General features: G+C 60.9%; 1 protein-coding gene across 11 annotated transcripts; it reads right to left on the bottom strand.

The window, feature by feature from the left end:
- Positions 1 to 95: 95 nt before the first annotated feature.
- KLC4 (kinesin light chain 4) lies at positions 96 to 21,291 on the bottom strand. Of its 11 annotated transcripts, none has more exons than XM_083828590.1 (17): positions 21,191 to 21,272; positions 20,120 to 20,270; positions 11,755 to 12,021; positions 11,343 to 11,573; positions 10,930 to 11,008; positions 10,615 to 10,840; positions 10,211 to 10,298; positions 9,875 to 9,976; positions 9,588 to 9,761; positions 9,378 to 9,477; positions 8,782 to 8,834; positions 7,976 to 8,043; positions 7,786 to 7,894; positions 6,871 to 7,020; positions 940 to 1,064; positions 803 to 860; positions 96 to 723 (listed from the first exon to the last, which is right to left on the bottom strand). In XM_083828590.1, exons 3-17 carry the CDS (start codon positions 12,001 to 12,003, stop codon positions 634 to 636), a joined length of 1,902 nt encoding a protein of 633 aa, XP_083684716.1. In that variant the 5' UTR covers positions 12,004 to 12,021; positions 20,120 to 20,270; positions 21,191 to 21,272; the 3' UTR covers positions 96 to 633. The 11 variants fall into 11 exon arrangements, with proteins under 11 accessions (XP_083684716.1, XP_083684721.1, XP_083684719.1 ...); XM_083828595.1 differs by having other exon boundaries at positions 6,898 to 7,020; positions 21,191 to 21,266; XM_083828593.1 differs by lacking the exon at positions 20,120 to 20,270 and having other exon boundaries at positions 21,191 to 21,291.
- Positions 21,292 to 21,403: the final 112 nt, after the last annotated feature.

The following is a 21,403-nucleotide window of genomic DNA, read 5'->3' as shown; positions in this document are numbered from 1 at the left end:
CACCCCGTCGTCATCCCCTCCGACATCCTCGCCCTCCGCCCCGGTGCGCGCCCCCTCCCCAAATACCCCCCCTAAAACACCCCCGGCAGCCACGGAAGGAAGGGGGGGGGGGCTTTATTTCGGAAAGTACAGCTCGGGAGCCGCGCCGTGCCCCCCGCCCAGCCCCCAGTTTAAGCCCCCAGCCCTCTCCTGCAAGCTGGGGGCTTATAGGGGTGCCCCGGGGATGGGGGGGGGCCCCCGGGGGCTCCGGGTGGTCGTCGGGGGGCATCCCGGTAATGGGGGCGCCCCGGGGGATGGGGGCAGCCTGGGGCTCCGGGTGGCGGGGGGCACCCCAGTGCTCTAGGGGATGGGGGACATCCCAGTGCTCCGGGTGCTGGGGGGCACCCCACCTGCTGGGGGGCGTCCCACCCCACCAGCACCCTAACCTTCCTGCTGTCCCCAGTGCCCCCCGCCACCCCAAACTAGCTAGGGGCTCCTTGCAGCCCCCCTCCCCGCCCACCAGGACCCCCGGGGTGGAGCGAGGGGGGCACACTGTGATGGGAAGGGAGCGGTGGAGGTGGGGAGGGGGGCCGGCTGCGGCCCCGCAAAGCCGTGGCGAGGCGCTGAGTGCAGGGGGGGGACCCGCGGGGGGGGTCAGTTGGAAGCAAGCAGGGAGCTGTGGGAGGAAAGATCCATGCTGCTGGCGCTGAGGCCTCTGCTCTCCGCACGGAGCCCTTGGGTGCCCTGAAAAATACAACAGATATGAGAATCAGCACCCACAGCCCCCCCCGGCACCCTCTCCTGCCCCGTCCCCGTCCCTCACCTCGAAGGAGGCGTCGCTGGACTTGTGCAGGTAGTTTAGCGAGGCGGCTCGCTTCATGCTGCGAGGAAGCAGAGGAGAGCGGGGGTCAGCTCGTGCCCGATCCCCGTCGGCGGCACCGCGGCCCGCCGGGCCCATACCTGGTGTTCCTGGGCTCCAGGGGACCGTTGCCCTGCAGCTTCTTGACCAACATCTCGCTGCTCCTCCGGATCACGTCGCGGATTTTCCCCAGGGAGCTGCTGCGCTGGAGGGTGCCGCTGCCGTCCTGGAGACGGAGACACAAGCCAGGGGCCAGGGCTGAGCGGTGCTGAGGGGGGGCTCTGGCACGCTGAGAACCGACCTGCACCGGGCCACCGGCACCCCCAGCCCCGCTCCGTCTCCTACAGCTCAGCGGAGGTCCCCGGGGGCAGCAAGCAGCAAGCGCCGACGGGGGTCCCCGAGCCTGGGGACACCTTCGGTCAGGCCAGGACGTGCTGTTAGGGCATTCGCTTCCCCGCCTGCTGCCGGCTGGAAATGAGCCTCCCCTCTCCCCCTTCCTCGCTGTGCTGGTGGTGGTCCCCCTGCCCATCCAGCATTTGTCCTGCTCCCGGTCGCTGGTCCTGGTTCACTCGTGTCAGACAAAACCACTCGGCACTCGCACACGGACTCAGCCCACCTCGAACGCCCCTGGGACGGGCTCGTCTGGCTGCTCCGGGGTGGCTCTTTACGGGGCTTCCTTTACTGCCTGCTTTCTCCAGAGACCAAACCTGGCCCTAAACCTGGTTCCCCAGTCTGTTGCCTCCCTCGTGCCCCCAAATGTCCCCGCTACTGAGACAGGCGCTCTCAGCCCTTGATGGACTCTAGCCCCTCTCGTGGTTTAGCTCCACGTGGATGCGTTCAGTGGCCGCGTGCCGGCTGCCAGCACACCACCGCCTTGTGCCACTGTGTCACCGAGCTCTCCCACGCGGCCAGGCACACCCGTTGCTCAAGGCTGCAGCATCGCTGCTGGTGTGGGGCTGCTTTTGCTCTCACGACCTGTTAACTGTGGTCTTCTTTGCTACTGATCCCAACGGCCCCAAGAGCTGTTTTCCCTGGCACAACGAGGCAGAAAAAACAGAGGTGAGGCAACCACAGAAGCCCTCATGAGTACGTGTGGGAGCCCCTTCGAACCCCTCCACGTGAACAAAGTGTGCCCTGGCCTGGGCTGGCAGCAGCGAGAGCCCAAGGGCTGTCCGGGGTCTGCCTTAAGGCTCCTTGTTCTCACCCCCAAATTTTCAGGAACTGCTGCAGCCCTGGGGAAGGGCTTTTCCAACACCTCCCTGCCGCGGTTACCCAAAGCTGATCCACCCCGGGCCTCTCTCCTCCAGCTGAACAGAACGTCTCCTACCAGCAAACCTTTCTCCCAGCACCGATCCCATCTGTTCTCGGGTAAACCAAGCGCACTGAGAACCTCTTCGCTTTCTCATCGCCACGAGGGGCTTCCAAGCTGGGAACCACGCGCTGCTGCTGCCAGGCACCCACTCACCAGGAACGCAGAGAGCACCGTCAGGATTAGCAAGGCAAAGCAATCCAGCTCCTCCGCCGGGCATCCCAGGCAGCTTTGGGAAGAGCCGGCCATCGGTATGCGGCACTAGCAAAGATGGGGATGGAGGGGAGAGGGGGGAGGAAGCAAGAGAGCCCCGCCACCGCTAGCACCGGGTCACCACGCTGCTGGCAGGGCTCTGCCACGCCAAGCACTGTTCCTTTTGCCAGGGCACACGAGCCAGGGAGCATTGCCGGGGCAGGGGAGCAGGGTCGTGGTGCAGGGGCAGCGGGATCCCACTGGGAGGTAAGCTCTGGGGTCGGGGCTGGAGGATGGAGCCACGTTTCCCCAGCTGCAGCGGTGCAGGCTGACTGCAGACCAATGCCAGAACCGAGTGCTGCTGCACTCCGGGTTAAAAATAGCCTCCTTTCTCTCCCCGCTCCCTCTTCTGCAGCGTTATTTTTAACCCAGAACGCTGATGGGGCTTGGTTTACTGCAGAGCACCCACCTCACTGCACCCACCAGGATGAGAGCGCTGAGAACAAGCAGCAGCTCCACCACCGAGTCCCTCTGCTGCATGGAGGCAGAGGACCCGGGCAGGATTTGGCCGCACGTGAAGCTCAGCACCGAAGGGCACAGCGGGGTGTTTTTCTGGGTAACGTAAACAGCTGTTGAGGAAAGCCCAACCTCAAATGCTCCGCGGCAGCCCCACCATGAGGCTGCCGGGCTAGGGTTGGAGGCCGGGGAGGTGAATAGCAGCGTTGCGTCCCTCAGTGAGGTGCCCCCTGCCTCCCATGCAGCAGCACGCCCCCCCTGCACGCACACAGACACCAAGCACCCATGCCTGATCCAGCAGCGTCTCGCCCCCCCCACCCCGGGGCTGAGCGACGCTGCCCTACGGAGCATGGAAAGAAGCACAGGGCAGCGGTTCTGGTCTGTCTGCCTTTAATCAGAGGTACAGTCGTTACAGCACCAGGTCCGGGACACGGCAGAACGCAGAGCCAGGTGGTGCTGAGGCCTGAACTGGGGGCTCCCCACGCTCCGAGGAGCACGGGGCAGCGGTGGGAGGGAGAGGCAGGGACGGTGCGGCCCTACGGCGCTCAGCCCTGGCCTCCAGCCCCCGTGGTCCCGAGGACAAGCCCCCTTTCAGCAAGCACAAGCTCCCGGGAGAGCGGTACGCACGTGCCCCGAGGCCTCCGCACCGCCACCACGGGAAAGCCAGGCCCAGACAGACACAAGCAGGTTTATTATCGCAGCCTGCCAGGTGACTAGCATGAAACTACCTAGCTAAATAAATAAAGGGGCGGGGGGGGGGATTCCTGCGCTGGCCTCTAGGCTCTGCCCTGCTGCCTGCAGCCTCCCCAGGCTCCTCTCTCTCCCTGCAGGAGGGCAGGGAGGCTCGCCTCTCACAGCAGGTGGGATGGGGGCGTGCACCCAAGGGCCCGGGGCTCACGGCAGTGGTGGGCTGCTCTTGGGAAAAGGGCCTTTTCCCAGCGGGGACCAGCAGCACCGGGGGCACTGAGCCATCCCCACACCAGCCCAGGGTCAGCACTGCCTCCCCGGCAGTAAGACGTTTACGGTCTTCCCGTCCACGTGGCTAAGGACAGCGAGTCACAGCCCCAAGGACCGTGCCTCGCAAGCCAGGTCCCGCGTTTCAGAACTCTTCCTCCTCCCCAGGAAAGCCTTCTCCTCCTGTGGAAGCCTCCCTCCACCTCACCGGTCCCTCGTGCTTGGAACACCCCAAGCCCCAGCTCCTCCTTCCCTCACACCCTTCCTTGCACCTCCTCTTTCTCCCTGCTGTGCTTCATGTGAGCCCATTCTGTACCTCAGCCACTTGTACCTGCTTGGAGAGCAGCTCTGCTCTCCTCCTACCCATCCCTCTGCCTCCAAAGGAACAGAGAACAGCTTCTCCCTCACCTCTCCCTCCCTCAGCAGCCACATGCGGGGACCCTGGAGCCACAGGACGCCTTCTCTTACTGCCACCACCACGCCAGCTCAGCTACAGCATCGGGTTAGGAGCCAGCAGCCAAAGGGCCCTTGGCCATCACCCCGTACCTGGGATGTACAGCAGGGACATCCACGCCCCTGCCGAGAGCCCCCCGTGCTGGCCCTGGGCTGCAGAGCACGGCGGGGAGGAGGAGAGCACGGCGGGGGCTGCCCTGTGCTGCAGGGAGAGCCCAGCTCGCCGGCGGCCAGCGCAGGTTTGCTACGGGGCGCTAACATCAGCTAAGCCTACGGGGGGAGAAAGCAAGCGGGCACACAACGGGCCTGCCAAGGCCAGGCCTCTGTGTCCCGAAACAGCCCCCCTACATCTTTGTGCCCCCCATCCCGGCCTCTGCAGAGGGGGGAGGGAACAAGCTAGGAGGGCTCAGGCTGTCTAAGGACGGTGGAGTCGGCACGCCCGGAGCGAAGACAGTCCCCTGCGGTCCCCAGGGGTGTGCAAGGGCGGGCTTGGGGTGGGGGCACGCAAGGGGACGGCGGCCCGTCGCCCTGGCCAGGGGGGAGCAGGCAGCTCCACGCAGATAGATCCTTCCTGCTCTTGCTGGCCACGGGGCTGGAGCGGGGCCCCGCGCAGCCGGGCACTCCTCTCTGCAGGCGCTGCGGTGCCCTCGCGCGCCGGGAGGGTTGGGGGGCTGGCGCGGAGCTCTTGCCGAGGAAGGAGGGATGGTGTGGAGGAAAAGTCGGAAGGTACAACACAAACATCCAGGTGATTGCGGTGGAGGGGAAAGAGGGAGTCTCGGGAGGCATTTAAGCCTAGTGCACAGAGAGGAGAGAGACACAATTCACAAGGCCGTGAGGTTGGAGGTAGCCCGGGGAGCTGCTGGGGCAGGGCCCGGGCTGCATGCGGTGGCAACGGGCCGCGTCTGGACGGGGAGAGAGGCTGGCGGGGCCGAAACAGCGGGCTCACGCCTTTACCTGGGCAGCAGGGAGCTGGTCCAGGGCTCGGGGTGCTTCTCGAGCTGCTCTGTGCAGCGGGGCAGAGAGGTCGCCGCCACCCCGGGGGCTCCCGGAGCCCTGCCTGCAGCAGGTGGCAGCTCAAGGGGTGGCAGCAGAGACGCCTGGGGCGGCGTGACCGAGGTCTCTAGGCCAGCAGAGGGAACAGCTGCCCGTGACGGACAGGAGCAGGGGGAGCTGCCTCAGCCTTCTTTTTGGGGCAGCTGGGGCGCAGCGCGGGGCTGCTGGCGGGGCAGAGGGAGCTGGCTGTGCGTGCTGCGGGCTGGGAAAGGCGCCGAGCAGCACGCGGCAGCAGCCGCGTCCCAGCTCCCAAAACCTCTCTCTACAGCTGGCTGGGCCCCCTGGGGAAGGATGACGGGGACGGGGACTGTCCCCCTCTGCTAACGGGGAACAAACACGAGGGCCCTTTGGTGTTTTGCCAGGGCTAGGAGCCTCCTCAGTCCTGACACCGAGAGCTGAGGCTGAGGGCAGCCTTGTGTCTGGAGGAGCCCTCAAAGCTCTGCTCCCCAGGCCCCCTCCAGCCACCTCCAGGGTACAATCCACAATCAAGAGAGCCAGCGGGCTTCAGGCTTGGGTGCTGAGGGGCTGTCATGGCAAGAGGGGAGAGGAAGGAGGAAGGGAGGCAGCTCATGCGGGTGAGGATGGAAGGGTTAGTGAGAGCAGACGCGAGGGGGGAGCGGAGGATTTGTGCTCAGTGTCGTGCCAGGTTGCAACCGACCCTAGGTGCCAGCTACGCTCTCAGCTAGAGCCTGCAGGAGATCAGTAAGCGTTAACAGCCCTCGAGCCAAGCACCCCCGATGTTCACACATGCTCACTTGCCGCCTCTTCTCCCGCCTTCTCGCAGAGGCCACCTGTCCCACACCTGGACCCCTACCTTCCTCCGAACTCAGCGCTAGTGACCGAAGTGCCCCTCAGTCTCCGAGCGAGCCCGGCAGGCTCAGCTCACCCTGCGTGAGCCTCAGCTAACAGCAGCCTCCTTCGCCACCGCCGGCCAGCTCAGCCAGGCACCCTGCAAAGACCTGCCTTTAACCACCTCTGCTCAGCCAGAGCCCACGGGTGGCGCGAGGCCGGGAGAGGACAGCAGAGGCGCTGCCTGCGGGCTATCCCCCTGCCCTGAAGACACGCAGCCACAGACCCACCGGGCACACACACAGGCACGCACACACCTCCCTGGGCTCAGCGTTGCCCGTGGCGCGCTGCAGGACGGAAAGGCAAGTTGCTCGCGGAGGCTGCGTGGGCCTGAGATGGGGCTGATGCTCAGCCAGGGCCTCGAGAAGGGTGCGCAGCGGGGAGAGGTGTTAATAAGGTTGCCAAGGCTGAGATTAAGGGCAGGCCGGGACCAGCTCATGCTGTGCACTGCCAGGACCCGGCGGCCCCCCGGGAGCAGGAGCCGTCAGTGGGGGTTATCTGGCCTGTACGCCAGGAGCCAGGCCCAGACACGCACCTTCGTGGGCTGGCTGGCTCATGCCAAGAAAGAGGGGGAGGAAGTGTGCGGGGGGACAAATGGAGGCAGACGAGGATGCCACGACAGGCCACACGGGGAGAGCCCTGAGCCGGGCTGTCCCTTCCCTCCAGCAGCCAGCTGAGGCCATTCTTGATGGTGTCTTGTACTTACCCCGCTCCATTCCACGCCCATACTCACTTCCTCGCTACCGTCTGTGGCATTCTCGTACTTGACGCCGCCACCCAGGCTCCGACGTCTCTCTGTGCCGTCACCCTCCTTCAGGATCTCCACCACCTTCGTCTGGTTGATTGGGTCGATGCCCTGCAAGCAGAAAGGAATAAGGAAGCACCAGGTTTTGCCCTTCGGTGGTGCTGCTCTGCCCAGGCCCGTCCCACCTCTCAGCCGTTGCCCCATCGCAGCCAAAATCCTCCCGCGCGAGGATAGAGCCAAATGCTATCCTACATTTAGCAATCTGTTTGGGTTTCAGGTTCAGGGAGCCCCTTTCGAGCCACAAGCCACCCCGAGTGACAAGGGCTCGCTGCCCCAAAGCTGAAAACTTTTTGTCCTTCACATTTTGGTGCGTGAGAGTTTCTGCTCTCCCACAGCCTTTGTGCTGGGTGCTTACAACTCCCGCTTTGCGTGAGAATTGAGAGGAGTTTAGGCTGAGAGGCGCTCTAGGAAATCTCTACTGTATTTCCTGGACAAATAATTAGTAGGAGGAAAATATTCCAGTGAGTGCAGATCTCCTCGGTAGCTGACAAAGCCCAGTAAGCTGCCCTAATGCAGCTGCAGGATTCCTGCACTCCAAGAGCCATGCTTCCTTCACAACACAGATCCCCCCAGCATATGCTCCACTCATCCATGTGCATGCAAGTGCAGCCCCACATACGTATACACACACGTGTGTACCCCTGCACAACCCCAACGCCAACCACCGAGCTGTTCCAGGGTTGTGGGGATGTAAACCACGGACATCGGAGGCTGCAAGGCACGGGACAGCCCCCACCACACACATGGCTACGCCATGACCTGCCAGCCCCAGAACCCCAAAGTCCCCCCACCCGAGGAAGGTCCCCCCGGGGTTACCTGCCGCCGAGAGCGAACTGCACACTCCTCCAAGGTCTCAGCTGCCTCTAGCTTGCCCTGGCGCCGGTACAGCGCGCCCAGGTTCCTCAGGGTGGTGTTCACAGTTGGGCTACGGGAACAGATGGTGGGTGAGCGGGAGCCCTGGGGGCCACCTCGCCCACCCCCCGAGCTGCCCACGAACCCCTCTTACCTGCTAACCTTGCAGGCCTTGTACCAGCCGCCATACTCGGCGTAGGGAGCGCTGTCTCTGTGCTTGCTCTGTAGGGCGAGAAAACAGCCGTTAGCCCCGTGCCTACCGCCTTTCTCCGCCCTGTGCTCTCCCGCTGGGCACCAGGATCAGGCCAGGCACATTTAGGTGTCCTTGGGTCAGAACCTGCACAACCCCAAGGATAAGACCACTCAGTATTCAAAATGCCTCTGATGCCTGCATATAGGCAGCCCTAGAAGGGTGGCTGAAACCACTGTGAAATGCTCTGGGAGCACAAAAAGCCTAGACTCGAGGCCAGAGCCGCTGTAAGGAAAGCTGGCTTCTCCCTGCTGCCACTAAAAGCAGGGAGAAAGAGGGGCGAGGGGAAAAAAGAAAAAAAAAAAAAAGAGAAGCTTTACAAAGACAGTTTTATACTTTTTTAATAGGAGATGTGTAAATGGCACAAAGCGGAGTGTAGCAGCCCCAGCAGAACAAGCCAGGTGTGTGGTCACCACTGCCTGATCATGCTGAACGTGCTGTGCCATTGCCCCCAGGGCAGCTGTGCCCAGGCCCGACTGTCCCAGGGGAGGAAGAGGCTCAGTCCTTGCCCAGGCTGCAAAGTGAATCTCACTCCAACTGCACATCTGTCCTGCAAGGCTGGATTTCCCGGCCTGCTCCACAGCCCTGGGAGAGAAGAGGACACGGCCAGCATGGCTCCGTTGGACCTGCTTTGGCCGGCAGCTTTGAAAACGAATCTTTCTCTCAGCTCTTGCTGCTGTCAAGAGGCTGCACCCCCAGCTTAGACTCACCTTGCTCATCTCCTCTCTCTCCTCCGCGTGCATCCAGATCGGCTTGTGTTCATCTGTGTGGAGAAGGACACAAGACAGCTCCGTTCACCGCCTTGTCCTCTTGCTCTGTTACTTCCACTGCAGCTCCACCTCCTGCACAACCCAGCGCTGTCTCCAAAGCCAGCAGCTCACCAGAGGGAGGTGACGGGGCTTCCAGGCACTGCCCAGAGCCCCAGTGAAGTGACACTGCAAGGGCAGGGCATGGGAAGGAGGGAACAAGTCCTCCCACGGTGGAATACCTGGGTCAGGCTTACAGGAGAAACTTCAGGCCATGCCTGGGAATGACTGTGCCGCTTGCTATTTCCCCTTTTAGCCACAACTGCTTCCCAGCCTAGCAAAGACTCACAGCCAGAGCTCTCCAAGTCTCCTTCTGAGGGACGTGCAACAGCACCACACACTCGAAGGGCAGTGTCTCAAGGAGTGCCCAAAGCAGGGGCCCTGCAAGGCATCCCCATCCCTCTGCCAAGGGGATACCAGCATCAGCCAAGCCCCGGCTGAGAGCCAGGGGACCAAACTGCTCAGCCTTCCCCAGCCCCAGTAATTCCTGCTGTACAAACCATCCACGGAGCCAAACTCCTTCACGTGAGCACGGGTGAGGATCTCCTTATACAGCACCTCCGCATCTTTGTATTTGCTTTGCTTCAAGTAGCAGGAGGCCTGCGAACAAGAGAACAGCTCCAATCCCACTGGACGACACAGGTTAACCCTCCCCACCTCTCCCAGCTATCTCCCAGCCACCCCCACACGGCCTCCTCCCAGGGTCTCACCAGGTTGTTCTTGGTCTTGGCCACGTTGGGGTCGTCAGGACCCAGGCAGCTCTCGTAGATCTCCAGGGCCCTGCAGTAATAGTACTCCACCTCCTCATACTTGCCCTGGTTCTGGCACAGCAGGGCCAGATTGTTCAGCTGCTTGGCCACATCGGGATGGTCTTTGCCTAGGACCTGGGTGCACGGAAGAAGGGAAGCCACAAAAAGACAACATTTAAAAATTGCAAGGTCGGAAAAGAAAACCTTAAGGGAGAGCTGGACGGAAGGAGGTCACGGGAGTCCAGTACCTTCTCACGGATCTCCAGGGCTCGCTTGCAGAGTGGCTCTGCTTCTTTGTACTTTCCTCTCTTGCCATAGAGAACAGCCAGATTGTTCAAAGTTGCAGCCACCTGCAGAGATATAAGTTTCTCTGTGAAACAGAGATGAATTCAGTGGGACCAACCTTGCCTACATGTCAGGAACTGGCTTCTCCTGGATCCTGCCAGGCCACACTGAACAAGAAGCAGAAAGATACTGACATGACAAAACGGTGCCCCACACCATACAAACAGCACCCCACACATCACAGGGTCCCTGCTGTCCCTGGGCAAGAGAAGTGACCAAGAGAGGAGGGAGACACTCACCGCTGGGTGGTCTTTGCCCAGGGTCTTCTCACGGATGGAGAGAGCATCGTTCAGGAGGTGTGCTGCCTCTTTGTATTTATTCTGATCCCTGTAGTGCAAAGCCAACTAGTTATTCAGGGTTTGGACAACACAGCCCACGGCAAGCAGAACCACAAACAGCAGTCCCCCCTCCACACAGGCCAGCTCCCACAGCCCATTCATTTCTCCTTTCCTCCCTACTTTAGCCAGTCTCTAGTTTTATCAGGGAGTTTAGCAGTCCAAATCCCTTATCTGTGCCAAAAACCCTTTCTGAAGGGCAAATCCCTGGAAGCTGGGAGAACTCCTTGTCACCAGAATGTGCTGACCTGGTGAAAGGGAGGAAGAAAGCCCTCCTGGCCCAGTTGTGCCCTCCCCACTATCCCCACCTGTACACTAGCGCCAGGATGTTGAGCATGGTGGCCACATCGGGGTGATCGTGGCCTGATGTCTTCTCCAGGTCCTCCAGCGCCTGCTTGCAGAGAGGCACAGCCACCTCATAGCGTCCCTGTGAGGCGTACTGGATGACGAGGTTGTGGAGGGTGCGCAAGCGTGCGGGAATCTCATAGCCTCCCTGCTGGGCAGCTGCCACCGCGCTGCTGTGCTGGTGGGGCACTGCAGGCACAGAACAACACACAGGGGCACGGTTGGCAGAGCAGGTTTGAACGGATACAGTCAGCAACCAAGCATAAGCACGCACTTACATCCAGGACCGTGTTCTTCCTCCTCATTTGGGAACAGATCATCCAGGGAGTCCTTGGTGGAGTCGCCCTCCTTCTCCTCCTGAGAAAACAGGAATCACAGTGCTATCGGTTCTCAGAAGAGATGACAGCAGCCTGGGCTGAGCCACCTGCGGATCTCTTCTCCCTGCTGCAGCCCAAAACCACCATCAACTTCCCTGGTGTCTCTGCCGCCATCTTTCTCCCACACAACAAACCCAGTAAAGCCAGATTTCCCCATCAAATCCTGGCACCCTACTCCATGCTCTGCCAGAGACCCTGCTGTGCATTGTAGCTGGGAAGGGACAAAACCCAGGGCAAGGCTGTTACACCCAGGCAATCCTGCTGCTCCAACCCCCCAGGGCAAAAGGCTGCTGCTTGACAGGACGAGGGCATACCGAAGGTGAGACATCCTCATCGTACTTCTTCAGCTGGTTCATGAACTCAAGGTGCTTCTTCTCCTCCTCCAGCTGAGCCACGGTTTGCTCGCTGCGCTGCAGCTTCTGCTGGGTGTTGGCCAGCTCGTCGCGCAGCCACTGGTTCTCCTGGCACAGCCTCCGCACCTGAGCGCGCAGCTTCTGCTTCTCCGACTCCACCGCGTTCAGGTGGTTGGACAGCGCCATCATCACCTTGTCAAGAGTGACAGTGAGAGTCAGGAGAGACCCCAGCCTCACATCTCCCTCACACACGTGCTCAGGGACCACCCCCAGGGCCACACTGCCTCTCCAGCTCACGGGGGATGGCCACGCGCCTGCCTTCCCCCATCAGTCCCAGGTACCAACCACACAAGAGGGCACTTGCCGCTCTTACCTGAGCTTCTCCAAGCCCCAGTTCAATCATCTCCACCGACTTGCGGAGCAGGTTGGATTTCTCGTGCACGAGGTTGGCTTCTTCATCCTTCTTCAGGCACTTGATGGTCTCCAGCAAGCTGTGCAGGATGGAGTTGTGTTCGTTCTTGAGCGCCTCCAGGCCCTGCATCACCAGCTTGGTGTTGGAAATGATCTCCTCTTGGCTCAGCTTGTCCAGTTTCTCCTCCCTTGGGTACACCATGGTGGACATAGTCCTGGCCCTGCAGCCCTACAGAGAGAGAAAACCAAAATCTGAGTGCCTTGGTGCAGTTTCAGCAGCCAGACCCAAGTGCCACAGCCTCCTTCATCTGCCAGCGACAGGGTTCAACCAGCTGCCCACATTAAGCCCTTCCACTTCACCTTCCAAAGTCAGCACTGCCCTCCAGCACCCCCACACTCCCAGCAGCGAGGGGAGCTGATTTAGCTTCCATTTAGGAGCCGAGACTTGTGCTTGGCAGCTGTGGTTGCAACGTGTGCACCTCCCACCCGCAAACCACTGATGCGAGGAGGCTGTCAGAGCCCAACACCTCTTCTGACTGCGGAAGAGAGGGAAGGGAAAGCAGAGGGATGCCAGCTCCAAGCTTTCTGCTCCAGTGATGCACGTCCTTCAGGAAGCGCAGCAAACTCTCAGCGCAGCAGAGAGCCTCAGCAGGGCAAAGGTTCACGTTCCTCAAGACTGTTCTTACTTGTGAGCAAGAATCGAGTCCTTCCCCACCTAGCCCCCGAGTCACGATGCTGACTTCACGTCCGCTTCGTCACCCAGCGCCAACACCACCTCGTGCTGCACCCACTGCACTCTCCCCTCCTGGGCGCCTGCCACGCTCCACATACCGTCACCCTCTGCGTTTGGCACTTCAGACTGAAAGGTTTCACCTTGACTGACACAGTTCCAGTTTGCTTTTGGGAAGACCAAATGGTAAGAACGGCAGGAAAAATGTCACCGAGATCAAGATACAGGGCACAGACTATGGCTTGGAAGAAAAGGATAGGTCTGTTGAGAACTGGCTGCCACTCAGAGCCTGCTTGCCAAATTGCTTAGCTGCCCATTCCTAGGGAATCCACCTGATCCGTAACTCCCCTGTGCTCTTTCCCACCTTGATAAAACATCAGGGGGAGGGATTGAATGCTAAAGCAACAAGGGAAACCCTGCCACAGTCAGCCTTCTGCGGGTAAGCACGATCCAAGAAGAGATGTGCAAGGATTCCCAGCTCCCGAGGAAGCCCGTGGCGGGACCCAGGCAGCAGCCCAAAGGATGCTAGCACTGCTCCACCAGGCAAACCTCCACCTGCCTGCCCCAAAATGGGTGCACACAGCTTGCTAGCAAGGTGCAGCAGACACCTGCTTCCACAGAAGCCCAGGTAACAACTGCTGAAGGGTAAAATGGCCCCGTCACCAGTTTTGGCTCACAAGAAAACCCAGCTCCATACCCAGTAATAGGGAAATCAGGGAGCGGGAGTCCTCTGGAGCACAGGTACCGCTTGGAGACACAAGGAGATGCCCACAAGCAGCCTCGAACCCGGCATACAGCACACCTAGAGCTCTGCTCCAGGGCTCGCACAGCGGGGTGGCCCATGAGCAGCCCTTCACCTGGCCCTCTGTGTGCTGGGCCAGCTGAAAATGCTGACGGTGTTCACAGAAGCATTACTTACATCCCCACTGGGACGGCCTGAGCTCCTGCTGCCACCTTTGTAATGCTCAATACATACGCACTGAGGAGAGGAACATCTTATGAGCCGGGATAAAAAGCCACCAGAGCTCGCACCTTGCTTGGTAACAGTCTGACAAGCCCCAGATCCATAGGAAATCAGCCTCATTAATTCCGCTGTGCACAGAGCTACTCATCAGCTGAGAAACTGCTGAGCTGCGTGTTAAAACACGAGGATCTCTGCTCCAGCAACATCCTGTCTTTCTTCTGCCCTTCCAGAAGAAAAAGCTTACAGCATCTCACAGTCCTCACATTCAACTCGTTTTTCAGAACTGCAGAGGCTTCAGGTTGTCTGAGAAGGGAGATTAAACAAAACAACCTGACCCAGGAGACATCGGGCTCATCCTACCCTGGAACGACATACATTTCCTGACCCTCGGATCCTCCAGACGTACTGATAGTGATTCTTCTCCTCTCACTGACTGCACAAACACTTCTGCACAATCCCTGACTTTCTCGGCTAGGATGATACCGTGGAAGCTGCAGGGAAGTCACCGTCCCTGGGGGGGGTTCAAGGAAAGGCTGGACGTGGCGCTTAGGGATGTGGTTTGGTGGGTGACATTGGTGGTAGGGGGGTGGTCGGACCAGATGATCTTGGTGAGAGCAGCCCTGAGGAGAAGGACCTCAGGGCTGAAGAAGGTTGATATGAAAAGCTCAACACGAGCCAGCAATGTGCACTTGCAGCCCAGAAAGCCAACTATACCCTGGGCTGCATCAAAAGCAGCGTGGCCAGCAGGGAGAGGGAGGGGATTGTCCCCCTCTGCTCTGCTCTCCTGAGACCCCACCTGGAGTCTTGCGTTCAGCTCTGGGGCCCCATGGAAGTATTAGGACAAGTCCAGAGGAGGGCCATGAGGATGATGAAGGGGCTGGAGCACCTCTTGCACAGACAGGCTGAGGGAGCCGGGGTTGTTCAGCCTGGAGAAGACTCTGGGGAGACCTTACAGCAGCCTTGCAACAACCTAAAGGGCGCCTGCAGGAAAGCTGGGGAGGGACTCTTTGTCAGGGGGCGTAGTGACAGGAGAAGGGGTAATGGCTTTAAACTGAAGAAGGAAGACTTAGATGAGAGGTTAGGAGGAAATTCTTCTCTCAGAGGGTGGTGAGGCCCTGGCACAGGCTGCCCAGAGAAGTTGTGGATGCCCCATCCCTGGAGGTGCTCAAGGCCAGGCTGGATGGGGCTTTGGGCAACCTGGTCTGGTGGGAGGTGTCCCTGCCCATGGCAGGGGGGTGGAATTGAATGGTCTTTAAGGTCTCTTCCAACCCAAACCCTTCTGCGGTTCTGTGGCAAGCACAGCTCTGCTAGGCACCAACTCCCTTAGTGCTCAGCTCCAACTTCCCATTCAAGGGGGGAGCGCAGATTGCCCGGGCTGGCTGCAGGGTGCCAGACCTAAGAGCAGCACACGGGCCGCTCACTCCCAAACACCACCAAGAAAACAAAGAGAGGGCTGCAGAGGAGTCGCTTAAACGCTGCTCCCTTTAGTGCAGGGAAGAAAACCCACGAACGCTGGCAGAAGACAGCTCATTGTCCCTCCGAAGCGAGGATTCTTCCCTACAGAGCCTTATTCCCAGCCCTCCCCAGGGCTGGCAGGTCTGTGCTCGGTGCACAGCCCTCCAGAGAGGCAACGTGCTGTATGGCAACCGATGCCAAGGTCAGGCAGGCCGAGGCTGCTGCATAAGCACTCTTCCTGCTCCCACACATTCAGCAAAGGGCACGGAGCGTCCTTTATCCGGGCAGAAAGAGGAGGTTCAGGCTGGAGCACCCAGCTCCTCGTTTATCCACCTGCCATCCCCACAGCTCCGGGGGTGCCGCGGCTCAGGTCTCCACCGGCGCGTTTCTGCTCTACTTGGCACGGCCTCCCTGCTGACGGTGAGCCGCCGGAACAGCCCGGCTTCCCGACAACACCCTCCTCCCCTCCCCTGCTCCCGTTTGGAGGAGCGCTGCGGGAAGGCAGGGCAGGAGGAAGCCTGCACGGAGCTCTGCAGCACTTGCAGCCAGCCGGGGAGCCACCAGCTGCCACGTCCTGCCGGGCACAAACCTTCCTCCTGCGATCCGGTGCGGCACCGGGAAACCACCGAGCATCAGCAGTTTTCGTCAGCCCACTTTTTCTGCCTCTGAAATCCGCTCCCACACACAAGAGCTGTAAGAGGAAAGAGCTGGAAGCTTCGGCGCTTGCATCTTAAGCCCACAACGGAGACAAGGATGCCAGACGATGGTGGGTCCAAGCGGACCTCAAAGTCACGCTGCCTAATGCCAGGAGGCTCCAGGGAGCCACAAACCTGGCACCAGGGAAATCAGGGGGCAGCTACGACAGAAGCAGACTTCAGGTGGTCTTTTGTTACCTCTACACGTGCCTGAACAAATTCAGCTCACTTCACCGCCTCCCTGCGCGTCCCTGGACCAAGCACAGGTGAGATGCAGGGTGCTGCACAGCTCGCATGAGTGGTGCTGTCAGGGCAGCGACTGCGGCTTCCTTCAGACTGCAGATGGCCTGCCAGTGCTTCCTGCACGGCAGTGAGCGCAGATCTTTTAGCAGCAAGCTCTTCTGTAGGAGAACGCGATCTAAGGATACGGTAATTGCAGGAAAAACAACTGGGTTCTGGAAAAAAAAGCTTCCTGGGGAGAAGAATGAGGCTGATTCATAGCGAGAAGGAGGGAGTAAGTTTGGGAGACGGATATTGATGAGCATCTCAGAAATGGAAACACGGGGCTGGAGGCTTATTTTCACAGCAGTTATCCCAGTCTTGTGCTTTTGTTACCTAGAGCAGGTAGGGTGACCTCCTTGAGGGAAGCAGGGAAGAGTTTGGGGGTTGCTTTGTTAGGGTTTTGGGTTTTTTTTTTGGACCTCTGCCAGCTCATTGCTGTCAAACCACCAAATAAAGGGTTTTTTGGAAGTCTGGTTGACCTCCACGAAGCTGAAAGTGAGATCACCGACATACAGCCGAGCCTCCACACCACAACGAAACCTCAGCCTGACGCCTCGGACACCAAAAAGTAAAACGAGGGCAGTGAAACAGCGTGCTGAGGTTCAGCCATCGCAGAGCTGGTGTCACAAGCCTCCTCCTCGTTTTGATACCATAGCATCAGGAAACAAACAGGGACTGCAGGAGCCTACGGGCAGCCAGGACACACCCGCTGAGGCTCGTGTGAGGCATGGAGCGGGAGCAGTGCTCTGGGATGCCGTGCCAGCAATGCCTGGGACACGTCCTGCTCCCTCAGAGCCACCGAGGGCACACAAACAGGACACCAGGCCGGGGCCAGCACCCGGGGAGCTCCTACCCAGCACGTTTCTGAGCTGCAACCCCAAAGACAAAAGGTGCCGCCCAACTCTGATACGCGTGGGGCCCTGCCATTGTTTAACCCTGGCTTACGAGTTTCTCCACCCTGCTGCGGAAAAAAGGGGCACCTACGGGCCCCGTCTTCTGCCCTGGTTCTCACCCAGCCCCTGCCTCCAGCCCGGACCCCTCCTGCACTGCAGAGCCTCATGAGTCAAACTGACTGATGCACAGATGGCCTCGTGTACCTTACACAGGCTGCTGTGTTGCAGTTTCCTCCCTAACTAAAGGTCTGCGATGGGTATTTGTGTCATTGGGAAGGTCTCTGGTCCATCCTCCTGCCTCTGATCAGGTATTTGAAGGCTGCGTCCAGTCAAGGGTTGAGTATCTCCCGAGGTAGAGATCCTACAAGCTCTTCAGACCCCTAACCCGGTCTGACCATCCAGGAGAAAAAAAAGAAAAGGAAAATAAAATCCTAACCTGAATTCCGATTTGATAAACTCCTCCTCGTGTTTCCCTTCGCTGGGCACCACTTCAGGACAAAGGGGCTGGGCGCTGCAGCATCAGGCACTGATCCTGGGCCCGAAGGAAGGGAATGCAGCACACACGTGTCCTTTCACCAGGGACACAGCTGGGAATCCACCAGTGCAATCCACCTCCAGCAGCAGAGCTGGGAATGGAGGCAGGAAGCTCTCACGCCCTTGTCCTCTCGTGCCCGAAACACGGGACTCTCCTCAGCACCCAGGCATCCCCTCGCGTGGTTTAAAGCCAATCTCCAGGCCCAGAAAGGCTTCACCCACCCAGCTTCCCCGGGCTTGACGGTCATTTATAACTCGGCGCAAGTTGACTGCGCTGCTGGAAACAGCTCAGCCCGCCCTACGCCCTGGACGGGGATCAGTGCCAGGACTGCTTCTTTCAGCAGCAGCTGACACATGCCAGCTCTAGCTGAGTGTGACACTCCAGGAGCCCTTCTAGATGCCAGAAGGCCTGTGTTGGGAAAGCCTGCGCTAACCCGCAGGCTGCGGGAGCCCCAAGGGTGTTTAACTAGGGCTCAGGGAGCAGATTTGCAGCTCACGTGGAAGGGTTCTCCCACAAGAAGAAGGGAAAACTCCACGAATGCTCTTTCCCCCAAGCATGAAACATTCCTCTCTGTCCCAGAAGCTTCAGCTCCCCGCCACCCCAGTCTCTAACAGAAAACGTGCTGCAACACAACCTTCCTGAAGCCTAGGGCGAGGTGGTGGTAAGCCGGCTTTCCAGGGACGTGGCCGCGGTGATCCAGGTTCAGAAATGACCTGGGAGCTTCTCATCTCCTCCTGCTTTCCAGCCCACGGCTGGAAATGGCAAACTGGGGTTTGTTCTGGTTGACCAGAGCAAACAATTCTTGGGTTACCAAAGCGTGAGCCAATGTCAAGAGCACATCTGCTCTGGGGAAGACAGAGGAGCTGCTGTGGTCGGCTTTATATCAGATCAGCCGCTCCTTTCAAGACCAGAAAGGGCTTACCCCTTTTGTTCTTTGGCAATCGCAGAACACAGACACGGGAGGCAACGCAGGTAAAATAAGTAAAGAAATAGGAAGAGACACGTGTGATAGCAGAAAGAGACTGTGACAGCAGAAAGCCCGATTGCTCCTTACGGCCCCTCGTGCTGTTTACAACACCGGCTGGCCTGGAAAACACGCACCTTTCACTGGGACCAGAGGAATGGCAGTCTTCATCACCCCCCACCCTTGCGCTAGCGTCTCCAGATCAGCTGATAAGGTGTTGTTGTTTGTTTTTTTTTTAAATAAAAAAGCAAAAAAAAAACGAAAACAAAAACCTCTTGCTCATGCCCGCAGCAGCCAAATCCACTCTGCATCTGCTGTGGCTGGGACGAGAGCGGAGCACCATTAAAAACCTGTTTCCGGGCTAGCGGAGACAAGAGCTAAGCAGCTGGAGCGAAGCCAGGCCGAGCATCTCTCCCTGGCTTCCCGATCTGATGGGGAAAGAGGGAGGCAGGGAGGGAGGGAGCCTCGCCGCAGAGCGAGAGCCGTTACCTTGCCCTGACAGCACGCAGCGGTATGAAAGCAGGCGGAATAATTCCCAGGAGCCGATGCCTCTGCAGGCGTCTGCCTAATCCGAGGGCTGGATGTGCCGCAGGAGCACGGGGACGGTCGGGGTGCCGCTGGGCCCAGCGAGTGCCCCGGAGCTGCTCCGCATGCCCTGGGAGGCCCTGCAGCGCCCGCACCCCCTCCGCTGCATATCTGGGGCGGCTGCAGGGACCAGCTGACTGCGGGCGGGCTATTTCCAGAAACAAACGGGCCTCAAAACACAACAAGGCAGGCGAGTTCCCCGAGACAAAGCTTTACCCGCACAATAAGCACAGGATCGGCTTCACCTCCGGCTCCCCTAGCAAATCGAGCCTTTACCCGGCACCTCCGCCAAGGTCAAAGCCTCGCAGCGCGTCCCCTGTGCCCCCCCCCCCCCCCCGAGACCCTTTTTGGGATTAACGCCGTTGTTCCTACCTGGGCATTCCTCCCAAAGAGCCGAGGAGAGGAGGCGAGCTTCCTGCTCCTCCCGCCAGTCACAGCAGAGCGCAGCCGTGTTTATTTACCCTGCGTCTGGGCTGGCGAGATCTTTGACCCCGTGCTCGCTGCACACCGCCCTCCTCCTCCTCGCACGCAGCGGGGGCAGGTGCTTTTTTCCAGCTCCCCAAGCGGGACAAAGTGACCCGGGGAGCAGAGCCCAAGGGCGCTAGAGGAGACCCTAGCAGGGAGCAGCGCCGCAGGAGAGCTGGGCAAGGTGCGGGGGAAGCCGGTGCCGGCTGGAAGCGCGCCGCAGCCTCCCACCATTGTGCAAATATCTCCAGGCTGCCCGGCCAGAGCTCTCTGCGGCAACACCATCCCCCAGCCCTCCTCCAGACACGGCCTTCTAGCCACATCCCTTCTCCCTCCCGGAGGTTTACAGGGAATTGCGTCCCCCCCCAGCCCCTCCAGCAGGGTGTACCTCTGCTCGGGGAAGCGTTTTATTTGCACAAGGAACGTTTGGGCGGAAACAAGGCTCCCAAAGTTTGCGAGCCATGGCTGTGCGCTCGGAGCCGCCTCCGTCATCGCTCCTCTGGCTTTGTCTGGCAGCGGGAGGCACGCCCGCTGCGTATCCTTGGGACGAGGAAAGCAGAGACGAAACCCCTCCATCCCTCCCCGGCGTCGCCGCAGCGCGGTTCCGCGCCTACCTGCCTTCCTGCAAGCTCCCCCAGGGGAAAACTTTCCGCCAGCTCTCCCCGAAACTGCAGTTCAAAGTGGCCCTTTGTTACGGGACGGCCGGGCGCCCTGCCCGTCCCAGTCACCAGAAGGGAATCTTCCGCCGAGGAGCGGTACCTGGATGCCTGCAGCGGCTTGTCCGGCGCTCCCGCCTGCCCCAGCGGTGCCGCGGAGGAGCAGCGGGCACGGCGGCGGCGGCGGCGACGCGGGGCTCCCACGGCGCTGCCCTCGGCTTCCAGCAGCAGCAGCAGCAGCAGCGCCAACCACACTGCGGGGGGGAGGGGAGGAGATGCGGCCGGGCTCCAGGAACGCCACGGCCCCACCGCTCCGCTGGCAGCGCCACGCACGCCGACCCCACGGCTGCCACCGAGCTGCTGCTGGGGGGCTGCCCACATCTGAGGGCTCGGGGGGGCTGACGCCATTCCCTCCGGGCTCCCAGAAGGGCATCCAAACATCGATCCTATGGCTGGGGGGTTTGCATCCCTGTTCGCTATCGCCCTTACCTGCGTGGCGGCATCGCCCCACGGCCGACACCTCCCCGAAGCCCAGCTCATGGAGCCGCAGGGCTCCCCCCCGCAGCCGCCCAGGCCCTATTTCCATGCCCCGGCTGGCTCCGGGGACAGGCTCCCCGGCAGCCCTACGGCACCAGGCCTGGCGGGGAGCGAGGACGATCGCCACGGCCCTGCGGCCAACGGGGCTTCGCACAGGGCCTCGGCGGTGCGGCGGGGCACCACGGGGCACCCCAAAACGTATCGGGGCCGTGCTGGCCTGGGGGGCCCGCACCTGCCCAGGGGGGCTCCCTGGGGACAGCGGGGTCGGGGTGCCGCAGGGCGGGAGGCATGGGAAGGGGGCTTCGGGAGGGCACCCCTATTCTGGGGAGGGCACCCCTATTTTGGGGAGGCACCCTATTCTTGGGAGGACACCCCTATTCTTGGGAGGACACCCCTATTTTGGGGAGGACACCCCTATTTTGGGGAGGACACCCCTATTTTTTTGGGGACACCCCGTTTTTGTGGGGACACCCCCCTGCCCGCCCTGCCTGACCCCGGAGGGCAAAGCCACCGCAGCCTGCTGACAGGGCGGTCCCGGGGCCTACGGGCCTGGCGCCTCCCCGTGCCGCAGACCCGCCCCACCGGCCCTAAATCCCCCCCAAACCCCCCCGGACCCCCCCCCCCGTCCCGCTCCTACCTGCTCGGCACAGGGCGGCGGAGAACGGTGCGAGGCGGCGGCGGCGGCGGCGGCTGCGGCGGCACGGGGCGGGGCCCGGCCCAAATCCGCCCCCCCCTCTCCCCGCTCCTCCCCTCCCCTCCCCTCCCCTCCCCCCCCCGCTCAGCGGCGCGGCCCCTTTAAACGCAACATGGCCGCCGCCAGCCGCCACCGGCGCCCGCGCGCCCCCTCGCG

The sequence above is a fragment of the Anser anser genome (genome assembly GCF_964211835.1).
Source record: "Anser anser genome assembly, chromosome: 3".
Classification (NCBI taxonomy): Eukaryota; Metazoa; Chordata; class Aves; order Anseriformes; family Anatidae; genus Anser; species Anser anser.
Note: the sequence above shows the minus strand (reverse complement) of the source record. Positions and strands in the feature narration are given on the sequence as shown.